General features: G+C 49.6%; 1 protein-coding gene across 1 annotated transcript in view; it reads right to left on the bottom strand.

Moving 5' to 3' along the window:
- LOC132338515 (RNA-binding protein 44-like) overlaps positions 1 to 15,299 on the bottom strand; it is a 32,530-nt gene that overhangs the window by 11,615 nt on the left and 5,616 nt on the right. The window contains exons 11-15 of the mRNA XM_059868164.1: positions 14,591 to 14,664; positions 13,608 to 13,753; positions 13,352 to 13,487; positions 11,614 to 11,681; positions 10,730 to 10,893 (exon numbers count right to left, since the gene is read on the bottom strand). Coding sequence (XP_059724147.1) covers positions 10,730 to 10,893; positions 11,614 to 11,681; positions 13,352 to 13,487; positions 13,608 to 13,753; positions 14,591 to 14,664 — 588 coding nt within the window. The remainder of the gene's footprint in view (positions 1 to 10,729; positions 10,894 to 11,613; positions 11,682 to 13,351; positions 13,488 to 13,607; positions 13,754 to 14,590; positions 14,665 to 15,299) is intronic.

Genomic DNA, 15,299 nt, shown 5'->3' with positions numbered 1-15,299 from the left:
CAGAGCAACCCCAGCTCTCCAAAACCTCCTCCTCCCAGGTTTGCTCCCCTCCTTTCAGCCCTGGGAGCCTGAACCCTCCCAAGTGCCTGGTGCTGATAAATCAATTATTCAAGACATGCTGGGCAGCTCATAAATCAGTAAGGATGTGGATTTATTCTCTGCTGATCACCCAAAATGCCTTTGGACTTCAAATGTCCATGTTTTGGGCTTAAAACCCAAGTAAGGGTGAGGGGGAAGCTGGAGAATAACAGAACCCTGCTGCTGAGCCCTGAAAAATGACCTGCACGGTGCCACACTGGGGAACAAACATCCACCTCTGATGGAGCACAGGGACAGACACAGGGAAATCCATCAAATCCACCCCTGGCTGCACAGTGCTGATTGAACTCCCTCCTGGGAATGTGCCCCTGCAACTGCTTTAAAACAGGGACAAAAAAGGTGCTGCTGGCAGCCTCAGCACAACCAGGGCAATGCTGCTGGTGAGGGGAAAGGACAGTGATGCTACAAAGGGAAGGGGAAAAAACTCTGTGGGGGAATGGTTTAGTGAGCCTGGCTATAAATAATAGCTTTCCCTTGGTGCCAAAGTGCCAGCTAGTGCCTTTGCTGCTCCTGGAGTGCACTGCAGGCAGGCACCACATACCACATCTATTTTTTGCTACGTGTGAATAACTCTGTGCTTTATTTTTATCTGATTTTTTTAACACAACACAGCTGAGCTGCTTATTTAGTAGCCAAGGGACATCACCATGGGACACCATCCCTCTGCAGCCTCCAAAATCCTCAGAGCATCCTATGGCAATGGGTGGGAAGTCAGAGGTTGGTGGGAATTTGGGTGGAAGGGCCCCCAGAGCCTTGGCTGATGTTCCTGGATGGGTGCAAGGCTCCAACTCTGCCTCTGACAGCAGCAGCCACTATGGCCTGACTTGAGGTAAAACCATGGGAGTTACTGAGCCAAGAGAAGTTCAAGAGCATGAAACCCTCACTGCTGCAATAATCAAACTAAATTTAACAAAATCTCAAGCTCTGCCTAGCAGATACCAGCCAGGAGCACAGCCCCAGGGACAAGCCCTGCTCCCAGACAGGAGGGCTTGACATGCTGAAGCAAAGCACCAAGAGAAGAAGAAGCAGAAGCAGAAAAAGCAGAAGCAGAGGAAGAAGAAGAAGAAGAGGAAGCAGAAGAAGAAAAAGACAAACAAGAAGAAGAAAAAGAAGACAAAGAAGGAAATGATTTTACATGAGGCAAATGTAAAATGATTTACAGGCTGCAAATCTCAGTGCAGGCAGGCTCAGGGATGATTGATGGCCAGGAAGCTTTTCTCCCCTTCCCATCCCTTCCAATCTGGATGAGCCAAGTGAAGGAGTGACACGGCTGAAAGAGCATCAGTGTCCCAGGGAGGCTCAGGAGCCACCCCGGGGTCACCCCTCGGTGACATGTGTGCACTGGGCTGTCAAGGACATGTAAATATCACAGCCATCACTTGTCTGGACAAGCAGCTTGCAGAGAAAATGCTGCTGGGGAATGTGTCAGGTGCAGAGCAGAGCACAGCAAAAGGACAAGGGAGAGCAGGGGAGGAGAAGGGATTAAAAAGCAGAAAGATGAGCAGCCAGGGGGACTGAGGAGCACAGGAGGAAACAGAGCAGGAAGGAGTGAGTGAGAATGCAAAGCACAGAGAGAAACTGAGGAAGACGAAGCCACTTGAGGAAATTCAGCAAAACCACCTTAACCTTGAGTGCAGGGAGGAGAAACACTGAATAAATGATGGGGAGGAAGCAACCACAACCTGGCTGCAAGTAGCAGGAAGCCACACACAGCTGCTAGCCAGCATGAAAATCAGCCCTACCATTAAAAGAAAAAAACAACCCAAAGCAAGTGAAAACCAAACCCTGGGGAGCTTTAAGCAGTTGCCAATCACAGCAGCTCAGAAGATGCAGCTCTGGAGCTCCTTCAGAGGCAGGTGAGCACCTTGCTGTCCCCCCTGGCAGCTCCTCAGGGCTCCCCTGCCTGCCCCACCAGGACCTGCTCCTGAAGATGCCTCTCCCACACCTACACAAATCCCTTTGCCCCAGGGGCTGGGGAAACCAGAGCCATCAGGCAGTGACCTTTCCCCAGGACACTGGATTTTGGACATGGTGAAGGGCTCTTTTGTTTCAGGCCCAGCAGGGCCCGTGGTGTCAGGGCTGAGGCTGGAGATGGGCACGGTGAGGCAGAAAAGCTCTTTTGTTTCCAGCTGAGCAGGAGAACTGACTTTAGCTGTAACTGCACAAATTAAGATCAAAGTGAGAAGCTTCTGCCATGTTTGCACATGGTGCCCACCTGACCCCACAGATCCCTGCTGCTTCACAGATTTTCCTCCAACCCCACTTCAGACTTCAGGCTCAGGGTTTGTAACAACAGGGGGGAAAAAAAGCAGGGAGGGATTTTTCTATCTCCTAGCTCTCCTTCCAAAAGGTTTCCTTCTGCCCTCAGCCCTGCTGATGGAGATGGTGTAAGTCAGCTGCAGTGAGCTGTAAATAACTCAGCTCCAGAGCAGTCACAGCTCTGCACTCAGCAGCATCCATCTGGGAAGGCTGCAAGGAGCTGCTGAAGAACTGAGCTCCACAACTCAGCTGGACCAAGGCTGAGCTGCCTCCCCTCTCATGGGCCCCATCACTGCCATTCCCTCAGGAACAATGCATTGAGAGCTGCAGGAATGCAGAGCTCCTCTGGGAGCATCCCACTGCAGCCAGACAGCACCTCCACAGCCCAGCCTGGTCTTTAGGTGCTACAGGGACATGGGGAATCACAGAGCCCTGGAATGGTTTGGGTTGGAAAGGACCTTCAGGTTTATCCAGTGCCACCCCTGCCATGGCAGGGACACCTTCCAGTGTCCCAGGGTGCTCCAAGTCCCATCCAGCCTGGCCTTGGGCACTGCCAGGGATCCAGGGGCAGCCCCAGGGCCTCACCCCCCTCACAGGTAAGAATTCCTTCCCAATATCCCACCTAACCCTGCCCTCTGGCTGTGAGAAGCCATTCCCTCTCCTTTCAGGAGAATTGTTGATGAACAACCTTCCCTGCTGAGAGAATCCCTGATTGCCTGTGAAAAGATGCAACATTAAGGACCCTTGGTTTGCTCCTCACAGGAAACACCTGGAGAGCAGTGGTGAGGAGGTGATTGGAGGGATGGCTTCTGCAGGCATCCCAGATCCTCATGATTGCCCTGGGATTGATGTCCTGGAGAGTCCCAGCAAGCATCCACCAGGACTCAGCTTACTGAGGGTTAGCTGCAAAAAGTCTGTCACACATTTATTTCAGCAGAAAAACAGTGTTAGTCCTGAAGTGTTACAAAAAATTCAGGAAGAATGAGGACAACTGGACTTTCCTACACAGCACATCTCAGAGCTGGAGCCTGGACCAAGAGCTTGGGGCCACCCCTCCAGAAACAGCTTTGGGGACAGCACCCCTCTGTGAGCCCACACACCTGTCACAGTGATGGTTCACCTGCAAAAATGCCTGAGCTTTCTCTGCCAGAAACATCCTGCACTTCCATCAGCACCTCTCTGCACAATCCCTTGCTCTCTGGCCTTTCCCCTCTGAGTGTTCCAGGAATTCCAGGAATTTCTGGGCTTCTGCTGGGATGTGCAACCAACCCCACAGGGAGGACTGTGGAGCCTGAGAACAGATTTGGGGATCCCAGACTGGCACAGCAGCAAGGGATGTTCCCACTTCCCAGGCACTGCTGCAAGTACCCCTGATGCTGCTGGGTGAACGATGAAACTGTTTGACAACACCTGCAGAGAACTCACCAGACCATCCAGTCTGGATTTTGGGGGGAAACTGTTCAGGGCTTCATAGCAAAGAGCAGGAAGTAGGCAGATACTCATCCAAAAGCTGAAGCCCAAAGATGGCAGATAAGTGCCAAGGGACACTGGCAGCAGGGCTGGCACATGTGGCACCAGCAAAGCTCTGGGCTTTGAGAACAAACATCCCACTATCTTCCCCTGGGCTTCTCCCAAATTCTCAAATAATCAATGCTCTCAAGAAGCCCCAGATGGAAACAGGCTGTTTTCCTCTCCTCTTCAAGGTGGTGGTTTTGCTGCTTTATTCAGAACAAGCCTTGTGGGTCTGAACCTGGCTGCAGAATAAAACACTCACAGGAGGGTGGGGAGAGGACAGGGGGCAGGAGGCAGAGGATGAGCATGAAAAACATCCCAGTTTACAGCCACAAAAAATGGAAAAATTGGCCCTTCCAGCAACTGCAGAAACCTGGGAGGGGTCTGGTACCCTCTGTTAAAAAAAAAAAAATCCTTGAACTGGGGCTGCTTCTGCCAGCCACCAGCTCAGCAGAGGCTTCAGAGCCTGCAAACAGCCCTCGGTTCAGCGGGGAAAAACTAAGCTGGTGTTCAGCTGGAATGCTTTTTTGGGACAGGAAACTGCAGGTGTTGGGGCTGGGGACAGCAGGGGGCTGGCCCAGCACTGGGCCCTCCTCAGGAGCCACCTGCCCCTGCTGCCAGCCCGGGCAGGGTTATTCCCTCCGGGATTTGCACAGGGAATGGAGTTTTCAAGCCCCTCCTCCTGCCCGGGGCTGGGATCCAGCGGCAGCTCCAGGGGCTGAGCAGCAGCCTGGGAATGGGGATGGATAAAAGGGTCCAAGCCCTGCAGGTGACCATGGGGGAGGCAGAGACCTGCAGGATCATCCCGTTCCCAGTCTGCTCATGGAGCTTCAGGAGCATCCTCAGGTCCCCAAAGCAGCTCCTGCCACTGTCCCTCAACCTGCAGGACTCCCTCTCCCAGGGCAGCCACTCAGGATGGGAATTAAAAGGGAATTCATGGGATTGGGGGGGTTTATGTGCTGAAACAGAGTGGGGATTTTCCAACAGAGCAGATGCTGAGAGTGGGGGGAGATCTGCCCATCTCCAAGCACTGGCAAGGCTGATCCAGGATTTCTTGGACAAGCTGCCAAGGCTCACTTGGGAAACCCCCAAAGAGGATCCCCCTCCCTGCCTGCCCTCTGCTCCAGGGGGCTGCAGATGGAGCAGCAGAAGGAAAGCACAGAGCTCCTGCTTGAGCAGGGCACAGACACAGAGACAGAGCCCTGCTGGATGGAGCTCCCCTGGGAGCTCTGCAGATGGAAAGCTCATCCCCAATTCTGCCTGTCCAACAGCTTCACTGCCACAAGGCCACAAAAGGACTTGAGGAAAGTGGGAGGGGGGAGAAGCCACTCAAGCTGAGTGGGGGGAAAAAGTCTCATGGCAGGGGAAAAACCTGAAATGGAAAGAGGCAGGGCTAGGATCCAGCCCATGGTGGGAGTACATCCTGCTGGCTTGGGAGACAGTGGACACTGGATCCACAGGCAGCAGAGAAAGTCACTCCCTGCCCAGAGTGCTGGGGACAGGCCCCTGTTAGGGACCTGCTGTGTGGAAAACTTCCAAAGGGGCCAAAGGTTTCACCTCTTAGGGAATGCAGCACAAGATGTGCTGGGCCTGTAGAGCCCTCTGGGGCCCTCCCCACAAACCACTTTTTCATACTGAGGGGAAGTGCACCCACAACCTGAAGGCCTCTAATCTGATTTATCAACTCCCTGCTCCTGGAATGGTTATACCATTCATTTTATTACACTAAGCAAAATAAAGAGAAATCTGCTTTTTTTTCTTCCCAGACAGCACTAATGAGGAATTTTGCATACAGCTGAACATCATCATGAAACCCAAAAGGATCTCCCAGGTTTTAAATTTGGCACAAATCCTGTTGTGCCTGCAAAGGAAGGAAGAGACTTACCCCTCAAGCTGGTACTTGGATGATTTGTAGGCATTTACTTTTTGCTGGGTTGGGGATACTTGAGTTTTTGTTGCCATTCTGTAGCTACTCCAAGCATTATAAGAGGGCACAAAATAAACTGCCTAAAAATAACTGCCAGGGAATTATTAGCTGGAAGTCGAGGTGGGAGCCAGCTGCCTGAAAGCAAAGCCTCTCTGGGGGCTTTTGGGGGCTCAGAGGTACCACTGCACTGTGTCACTCCTCTTTCAAGTCCAGTATTTCATGAAGCACCTACAACATCCAATCCATCCCCAAAGGAAAGATCAGTTTAATTCCAATCCAAGCAAGATTCCATGGAACAGCTCCTGTGAGATGCAGAATATGGGGCTGAAATGAAAATACAAAATCAAGGTTTGTACTGTGTAGCACAGTGCAGGGCAGTCCTGCTTAGCTGGGTGACTTTTTGTCATAGAGCATTGCTGTTAAATAATATTAACTACCAAATACACTGCAATAGGCTGCTCCAAGGACCTGGATGAGGGTCTTTCTCTCCTTGCCTCAGTTTCCCCCCTGTCTCAGCACTGTGATCCATCAGAGGCTGCCAAGCACATTTCCAATAATGGGATTTCTCTTACATGGCCCTAGACTTGATTCTGCAGAGGACAGAATGACAAATACATTTATTTACCCACCAAAATTCACTCACTAGGTAAAATAAAATCAAAAGCAGCCAAGAAGGGAGGAAGGAGAAAGGAAATCAAAAGCCAGGCATGCTGAAACCCAACTGCTAGCTGACTGCACATCAGGGGAGGGAAAAATGTGCCATGAGCTGTTAGTTATAAAGATAATTATATCCTTGATGAACAGCAGGGTCTTTTGGAAAATAGTTCTTCTTGATTGAATTAATGGAGGCAAACCACAGCCTTCAGACAGGCACTGGCAATGTCTGTACAGCTCTGATTTCACCCAGCCTGAGTTCAAACCATCTCTGGCCATGGCCACCATCAAATCCCTGCTCACAAGAGCAGGGTGGAAGAAAGGAGGGATCCCCACTGGATCCTGTGCACCCCAAATCCAGGGGCTGAAGGGAACCAGCCACATCCCTCCTGCCTTCCCAGGGAGGACTGTGGTGTCCAACACTGCCAAACCAACACCTTAATTCAACATTAGAGCCAGGTTTAGAGTTATCTTTTAAAACATCAACAAAGCACTGGATGCCACAGATGTCGGTTTGGTCTCAAAGCCAGGGAGAAAGGAGCAGCCACCACACTCCAGATCTCAGGAATGTGCTAAAGGCAAATGTACTCTCCCTTCCACCCCCGGGATTATTTTTTCCTTCAGCTATTTCAGTTGATTGAGGCTAAAATAAGAACAGGGGAAAGCAACACCAAGGTTAAAAGTGCCTGGCATTGGTTTGGAGACAACACACTGTGATCCTGCTGGTTCAGGTTTCAACGTGTGTTAAACACAGATTTTCTGCTACATGGGACAAGCAAACATTTTATTGAATTACCTTCAAGATAAAAAAATCACAGCCTGGGCAACCTAACAGATTTCCCATGAAGAAGCACATATTGAGTAAATATAAAAATCTGTTAGGGAGAAAACTAAAACAACCTCACCGTCACCCTGGTGCACCCATCACAGGCTGCACACAACAGCAGCTTCACTAAACACTTTCAGCAGAGTTTCCAGACTGAAATCTGCTGCTGCTGAGCCACGTGAGCAGCCCAGGAATCACCAGAATAATTTGTTTTCCTTTTCAACAGAGACTTCTCAATGTGGTTTTCCTCCCTTCCAGCTGAAGAGCACACGGAGATTTTGCACCTCTCTGCAGCTCCCCCACACACAGCACTGCTGCTTTCCCTGCAAACGTTTCCTAAGGGATACAGGGATGCCCAGGGGGGTCACCCTTGCCTGAAATCAGGGGGTTTTCACCTATGCTGCTGCCTGCCTCCCCACTGGGGTGCTTCTCTGAGGTGTCAGGATGTGTTTTAACATCCCCAAAAGCTCATGTTGTAGAAGCACAGGGACAAAGGACTGAAAGCACGAAGCAGCTTCATTAGTAGGTTTGATGATTAAAAGCAGCCAGCTCTGTAGGCAGCTTAATGGCAGACAGGGATGAAGAATCCCTGGTAATCACCCACCCACAGCAGGAACTGACCTGGCAAACCCCAGCCACTGTATTTTAGAGGAGAAAAAGGCATTTAGCTATCTGAGTGAGCTGAAACGCTGCATTTCCCTTCTAATGGGCTTTTAATGCTCCTCTCGCTCCAGCCCTGTGGTGTTTTCGGTCCTTGCTTGGAGCAGGGTCTGTGCTGGGAGGGGCTCTGACCACAGCCACGGGTTTGGGGCCCAAACCTTCCCCAAAAAATGACAGAGCTAGGCTCTGCATCCAGTCAGGGAGGCAGAACAAAGTTGCAGGAGCCGAGCAGTAACTCCGGATTCCCAGCCACGGCTCTCCAAGACCTCCCTCAGCGCCAAGGTGGATTTCCAGCGCTGGGGAAAGGTGAGAGATGCCAAGCCCATCTTTAGCCATTATGAGGTCTCATTTCATTCCAGCCAGGCCATGGCATTTGTACTTGCATTACTCGCAGCCTCCCGGGTCAGCACTAACGGGAGGCTGCAGAGCCGATGCTTCACAGCTCTTAAACTCAGCATCGTTTCAGGGTTAATAAATGCAAGCCTATTTCTCAAAGCCAAGAGGCTTCCTGAGCACATCACACAGCCACCAAACCCACCTGCCACCGCTTCCTGCAGGAAAACAACTGGCACCCATGGGAGCAGTGCAAGGAATTACAGGGTGGAGGCAATTTTGTTGTCCCTGTTCACACATTTCTCTTTTGTTGCATAGGAAGTTTGGAGTCCTCTCCACGCCAGAGATGCCCTCAAAGGAGGAGGAATGTTGTACTTTATTGTCAGGGATTTCTACCAGGGCACTCAGAAAATATTGAGGAGGATTTTCTCAGAGAGGCAACAGCCTTAAATTCGAGTTTCAAGGGAGCTTTAGCTGTTGTAAAGGAGGCACTCAAACTGCAATCAGTGGCAGGCATTACCGAGTGTGCTTGGGCTGAGAGAAGACACAAAGCACTCTAATTCCTGTTTTCCAGGAGAGGTCATACTCAGTACCCGTAAGTTTTGTTTTTAAGAAAGCATCTGTAGGCTACACAAACACAGTGCTGTACAGCATAGACAGAAGATGCAAGGAATCAAGAAGATATTAATGTTTTGCTGACCTTATTTGTGACTGCCTCTTACCTCTCACAATAATAGTTCTCTACACCCAAACGAAATCCAAGCAGCCCAACACTGCCCTTAAAGACCAAAACACAGCACAGAGCTGTGTGTGGTGCCAGTCATCACTGCCCCAGCAAAAGCAAGAGCCTGCCTCATCCCCTCCTCCCTGAGCAGCCTCTGCAGGAAGCTGCAGCCAAAACCCAGAAAAAGCCTCATTTTGCCTTAATGGAAGTGGTTACCTTGGGGTACACCTGGATCCCTGGCCTGCTGAATGAGACTGGGGTTTTTAGGATGGTTCATTCCCTGACCATCACTGAAGCCAGTGGTGAAGTTTCTTAAAGCTCAAGCTTTAAGAGAAAGGTTTTTCTTTCAGACCCTTCCCTTAAAAAAAAAAAAAAAACAAAAAAAAAAAAAACCAAAAAAACACACCAAACAACTTCCCCCTTTAAAACATCTGCATTGGTGCAAATCACCGTGATTTCTGGGTGCTCAGTTGCCACTTGCAATGTCAGTGCAGCCCTGATATAAAGCAGAAAGGTGTAAAAAGGTCTTTTCGTTAAATGTGCTCCAAATACAAAACCCAGGAGGAGAAGGTAGTGAAAAACACATCCACAGCACCAAGATTAGCTACCTCTGGGCACCTGGCTCACACAAGAGGCAGCATCCCGCTGCTCCCGAGCCCACTGGAGATGGAAAGGAGCAGCCTGGAGTACTTTTAAAAGTTACAGCTCCCCAACCAAGAGAAGGGAGAGTCAGGGAGAGGAGACACGGGCTGGGAAAGCAGAGCAGAGAGAAATCCTAGCTAGCAGGACTTAGTGCTCCCTGCACAGGGCTCTGCAGCCAGGAACGTGCAGCCTTTCCCTGCAACCCAGCAGGGGAATGTGCCTCGTCCAAGGGCACGGGCTGCTCCTGCCCTGCACAGCTGAGGAGCAGTAAATAGTTAATTACATGGTACAGATCAGCACATTATGCGCAGCACGGCTCAATGCATTATTCACCACGGCTTGGGGGAGAAAACCGGCACAGGGGAAAGAAGGGAAAGAAGGAGAAATTTGTGCTGCCTCAAGGAGCACCTTGATTTTGTGGAAGATCAGCGCTAGGATGAGGGGGTGCACCTTCCCTTTGGAGCACCTTAAATAAACACACTTTTACAGTGCACCAACATCCCTCCGAGCTTTTGCTGCAGGTACACAGGTGACAAGCACGGCACAGACCTCTACCTGTTGCACTGAAATGCCAGGGGCAGCAAAGAAACCGAGGCACGGTGCATCCCATGGAAACAACCACACAACGCCAGCGCTTCCCACCCCACCACCGGTAAACCCAGAACATCCAACCTCAGCTCTCTGAAGGGACACTTCTGGCTGCCTCCTTTTCTCTGAGGCTCAGCAATGGGAAGACAGACTCCAAAGGCAGCAATTAAAGCTTTGCAACAAAAGGCACGGACAGGAGGCAGAACTCGCCTCGGTCCATCTCACCTAGCAAGCAGAGAATTCCCCTACAAAGCAGGCTGCGTCCCACAGCATCACCTCTTCACTGCTCCTGAGGCCAAGAGCCCTGCAATCATTTCTCCTTTTAACTTCCCTACTGCTGTGTCGCCAGCGAAGCCAGGCGGGAGCCTCGCCGGGCTTCAGGGAGAGCGGTGAAACCGCGGAGGAGGCGGCCGGGGCTGCACGCCCGCGCCCAGAGGGAATCCCGGGGAGCCTGGCCCGCCGCCCCAGCGGCCCGGGGAAGTTGTGTCGCGGCGGCCGTACTTACCCAGGACGAAGCAGAGGAAGCGCCGCGGGAGCAGGGCCATGGCCCCGCGGCAGGAGCGGCTCCGCTCCCGGGGCCGGGCGGGCTCCGCGCCCGCGGCGCTGCCAGAGGGGCGGGCCCGGGACGGGCGCGGCCCCGCCCGGCTCCTGCCCCGCTCCCGCCCCGCTCTCCCGGCGGCAGAGCGGGGTAGAGGAGGGGGAAGCGCTCCCGTGGGGGCAGCGGGATGGAGCCCACCTTCTCCTTATCGCCCTCTCGCAGCCCAGAGGCGCGGCAAAGGGAGCGAACAGTTCTGAAGGAATGCACGGAGCAGTCCGGCTCCCTCCCGCGCTTTCCGTAAGCCCGCTTCCACCGCCACCGAGGGGATTTCGCCCCAACTAAAAAATCCTGCCTTCCCCCTTTCTAGGGCTGAACGTACACATGGAACGGGATTTTGAGGAGGAATGTTCAGTGGATTCCGCTTTAATTGCTATCGGAGTGTAACATCGCTCCTGAGCTCCTACAGCTCCACCTGCAGCTCGTTCCTGAGCTGTGCCTGAGCAGCGGAGCCTGCCCGGGCTCCTCAGGTGCTCCGATCAGGATCCGCCCTTGGGAACGGGGCAGGACCAACCTGCAGCGAGGTCAGTGCTTCTCTCACGCTTGAAGTCAGCTCTCCCTTTCAAAGGTCAATAAAAAAGGGAACGTGAAGAACACGGAGTGTGCTAACTCGAGTCGTGCACACTTCTGCTTTCCCCGGAGGAACAGAACCGCTCACAGGCCAGAGAGCCAGTTCTTCCTGAACTATGACCACCTGCCTAATCACAGAGCCGAGCTCGGGGAACAGAAACAGCAACAGCTGCTGGTAATGAGGTGGAAGAGCAAAGCCTGGGCCTGCTTCCATCTCGACACACCTGGAGACACCAAAGCTGAGGCTCACCTGCAGCACCAGGACCAAGGGCACCGGCACAGAGCCACGGCTCTGCCAAGGGCAGAGGCAGCAGAAGAGGTCTGCAAACAGCACAACATTGGCCCAACTTTTTTGAAGAACAAATTTTAACCTTTATTGACAGTAAACAAGGCTGTTCTTTCCAGCAACAATTGCAGCAGGGTCTAGAACAAAGTAGAACAAAGAGACTGAGGTACTATAGGTGAGTTCTGAGCAGAATCACCTTAAATGTATTAGGTACTTGTTCCTTAATATAGAAAATGGGGATTTTTTCTCCCCATTATTTATTAATGACTTGGCCATTTCACACCTCCCTCATGATGAAAATAAAATTATAAGTCATCATCTCCCACACAAAACAACAGGAAAGAAATACTGTAATAGGAACAATTAGGATGCAGAGCCCACGCACCATTGGAAAACCAAATAATCACTCCACAAGGAAAGCACAACACATTGAGGCTGTTAAAACCTTACTGACTGAAAATGCTTCCAAACAGAAGATTTGAACGTTTTGGGGATGAGTTTCTGTCCCTAACTGCAGTCCTGTGAAAGTCAAACAGGAGATTAACATGAAGACTTTTCCTTTTTGGGGGAAACGTAGCAGTGGCACTGCGAGGAGGTACCCAAAGCAAGGAGAGCACCAAGCTGAGCAGGAGACTAAAGCAAGGATGGATAGACACGTCCCTGGGATTCTGGGCTGTGGTTTCAGCCCCTTCGGCTTGCTGCAGCTTCCTGCAGTGCCACAGGATCGTGCAAAGGGATTGGTGTGAGAAAAAGACAAGACACAGTCTGATTCTGTCAGGTTTCCAGCCCAGAGCTGGCCCCTAGGCAGAAACCATCGGTGTCTGGATGCAGAAGGGAGCCAGGGCTGGGATTTCTGGATGGATGAGAGGCTACACAAGGCCTGGCCGTTAGGTGTCACCTGTGCACCGAACATGTGTGACAGCGCCCTCCACACAGCTCAGCAGCGAAGCACTCCAGTTGTGTTGGAATCCAAAATACAGGGAGCTCTCAGAACTTTGGGCCTGTAAGCCAAAGCTTAGAATTAAACACAGGATTTGATGCAAGACCTTTGAAAAGGCTTCCAAACTTAGGTGCTAGAAGCGAGAATGTAAATTTATAGTTTAAAGCAGGGACATGTAAAGAAGAGAAAAATTTAGAGTTTAAGATACAGAAAAAATAAAAACAGTGACAAAGGTAAACAAGGAGTTTAGAATGCAGTACTGTAGGTTTGTGTGTCATAACATGGTTGGCTAAGAAAGCTTACACTGTAGCATGAGTCCATAAGACAAAGTACTTTAAAATTGGGTCAAAACCATAAATATCCTTGCTAACAGTGTTTCATTGGTCAATAAAGCCTTAAAAAGTCTTATAACTACAGGTCTTGTGACTTTCTGAATCATGCAGTAAAGATGTGAGCCAAACTCAACCTTTCTATCTATACAGAAGAAAAATAAACCACATCATCTAAAAACTCAGAGGTGCAGTCTCTGACTCATTCAAAATTCCTTCCAAAATCCCCATAGTCAGTAATTAACCACCAGTTTTATACAATGCAACCTGTTTTACAGCTCCCAGTCCTTATAAACCACTTCTCCAGTGGATTCACCCTGGCACCTCCTGCAGGGCTTTAGGCTGCATTAATCCAGTCAGGCTGGAGGGTGAGTTACTCCCTTGGGCTGGAATATTCACCTTTCTCAGTGCTTCTGCTGAGAGCAGCGTGTGGAACCCCTCAGAATGGCAGAGGCCTTCTCCTCAATAGAACTGATGGCCAAGCCACTCAGGACTCCTTTGTTCATTTTCCTCACCTCCTGCACAGCCTCCACAATTTCACCTCTGTGGGAATTGAGGAAATAAATGTTAACATCACATTCTGTGCCCCACATTTAGTGATTAGTTAGCATGGATACTGGCTCCATGGCAAATCAGGGCTGAGAAGAACCCCCAATATCTGACCTGCTAAACCCTGGATGCTTTTCTTGAAGTCTCCTTACTAACTTGGTAAAGCTGCTCAAGTTCAGTGCATAAGGAGAAACAAAGATTCCAGATGGCTTCACAAAGGAAGAAGTGGATATTTTCTGCAGGGAATTTTCCCCAGGATCCTAAATTTGCATCAAAATAAGAAAAAAACCCGCATCGGTTAAGGGTTGTACAGGTAATACTGAATAAATATAAAATCCTAAACCCAGAGAATGGTTTGGGTTGGAAGGCACCTCCAAGCTCATCTTATTCCTGCTTTATTCTAATAAAGTAAAATAATTTGATCTAACTTATTTTAAATTAGATCCAATTACCATTTCCCAAAGGACCAGCATGTTTAAAGGGAAATCCCCAAAGACAGCAAATCTGTGTGGTTTATGTGAGCAACACCAGCAATTACTGATTTGCCCTTTACTCTCCAAGGACCAGGCTGAGCCAACACAAAACACTCTTGGTATGTACAGATTTCTTAGATTTATGCTAGAAAATCCAAGAGTTTCTTTCCCATCTATTACCCCAAAAATCTCTCCTGTATAAAGCCAGGTGACATTTACATTAAATACAACTGGTGTTACAAGATGAAAAATCTAGTGCAAATGGTGAAATTCCAAACTGTCCTGGGATTAAGAAAAAACAGCTGGAGTATCATAGATGCAGTGGCAAAAGAATGGTGCTTTCACTCTTCTGTCACAAATTTATTACCAATATGTAATGTATTTTCCTATCCTGACATAATTTGCTATCTATTAAATGTTATGTGACAAGAAGATTTAAAGCTCTTAGTCTGCCACACAATGGAGTGTTAGTAATAATTATTTCCCTTTGATTATCTCCAAGTTAAGAATGTGCCAGCTGTTGAGTAGGTGATTTCAGATCAGGACACTTGGTAGTGAATGCAGAGTATGAAAGAAACCTTACAGAGGGAACAAATTCCCACTACAAATTAAGAACAGACCTACCTCAGGCACTGAGGGCTTTGAGCCACCAACAGGAACAGAAGAATGTTCCTTCCCACTCACCACTATCTTCACTTCTAACAATAAATGTAAGAAAGCAAAGAGTTGCTAACTGTTCTTGAGCTGCCATCTTCTCTGCAGATTTTGGACAGCCCAGAGAGAAAACCTTAGAACAAACTAAGGGAAAGAAGAGAATATTCTAACAGAAAATGAGTGTCCTGAGAAGCACAGCAGTTCAGTTTGTGGAACACCTTTTCCCTGAGTGTTTCCTGAGATTTTAAGAGGCAGAGGAAACAGCTCTGAAGTAAAGTATCAGTGCTGAAGGCTGCTACAGAGAACCCCCAAGGTCTCTGCCTTCAACACCCTTGCACTTCTCACCACAGCCATGATTCAAGTCTCCAAACACAAACCATTTGCATCTGAACAGTCCAGCATGGGAAGGAAGTACAAAAAGAAGAAGGAGGAGAAAAAAAGGAAATATTTCCATCTATGAGATTGGCTGGGCATTTACTAATTTGAGTTCAAGCACTGTGGGTGAAGTTTTCGGGGAAAAACATGGATGAATGAAGACAGCTGAGTACAAGGATTCACTGCTAGAGAATGAGAAAATAAATCTGAAAACTCAGCTGGCATTTATTCCAAGTTTACTTAAGCCTGAAGAAGGAACAGAGCACTCCAATAATAAACACCATTATTTGGTTTATCAGCTTAA

The sequence above is a fragment of the Haemorhous mexicanus genome, chromosome 26 (genome assembly GCF_027477595.1).
Source record: "Haemorhous mexicanus isolate bHaeMex1 chromosome 26, bHaeMex1.pri, whole genome shotgun sequence".
Taxonomy (NCBI): domain Eukaryota; kingdom Metazoa; phylum Chordata; class Aves; order Passeriformes; family Fringillidae; genus Haemorhous; species Haemorhous mexicanus.
This window is presented reverse-complemented; position numbering and strand designations above follow the sequence as displayed.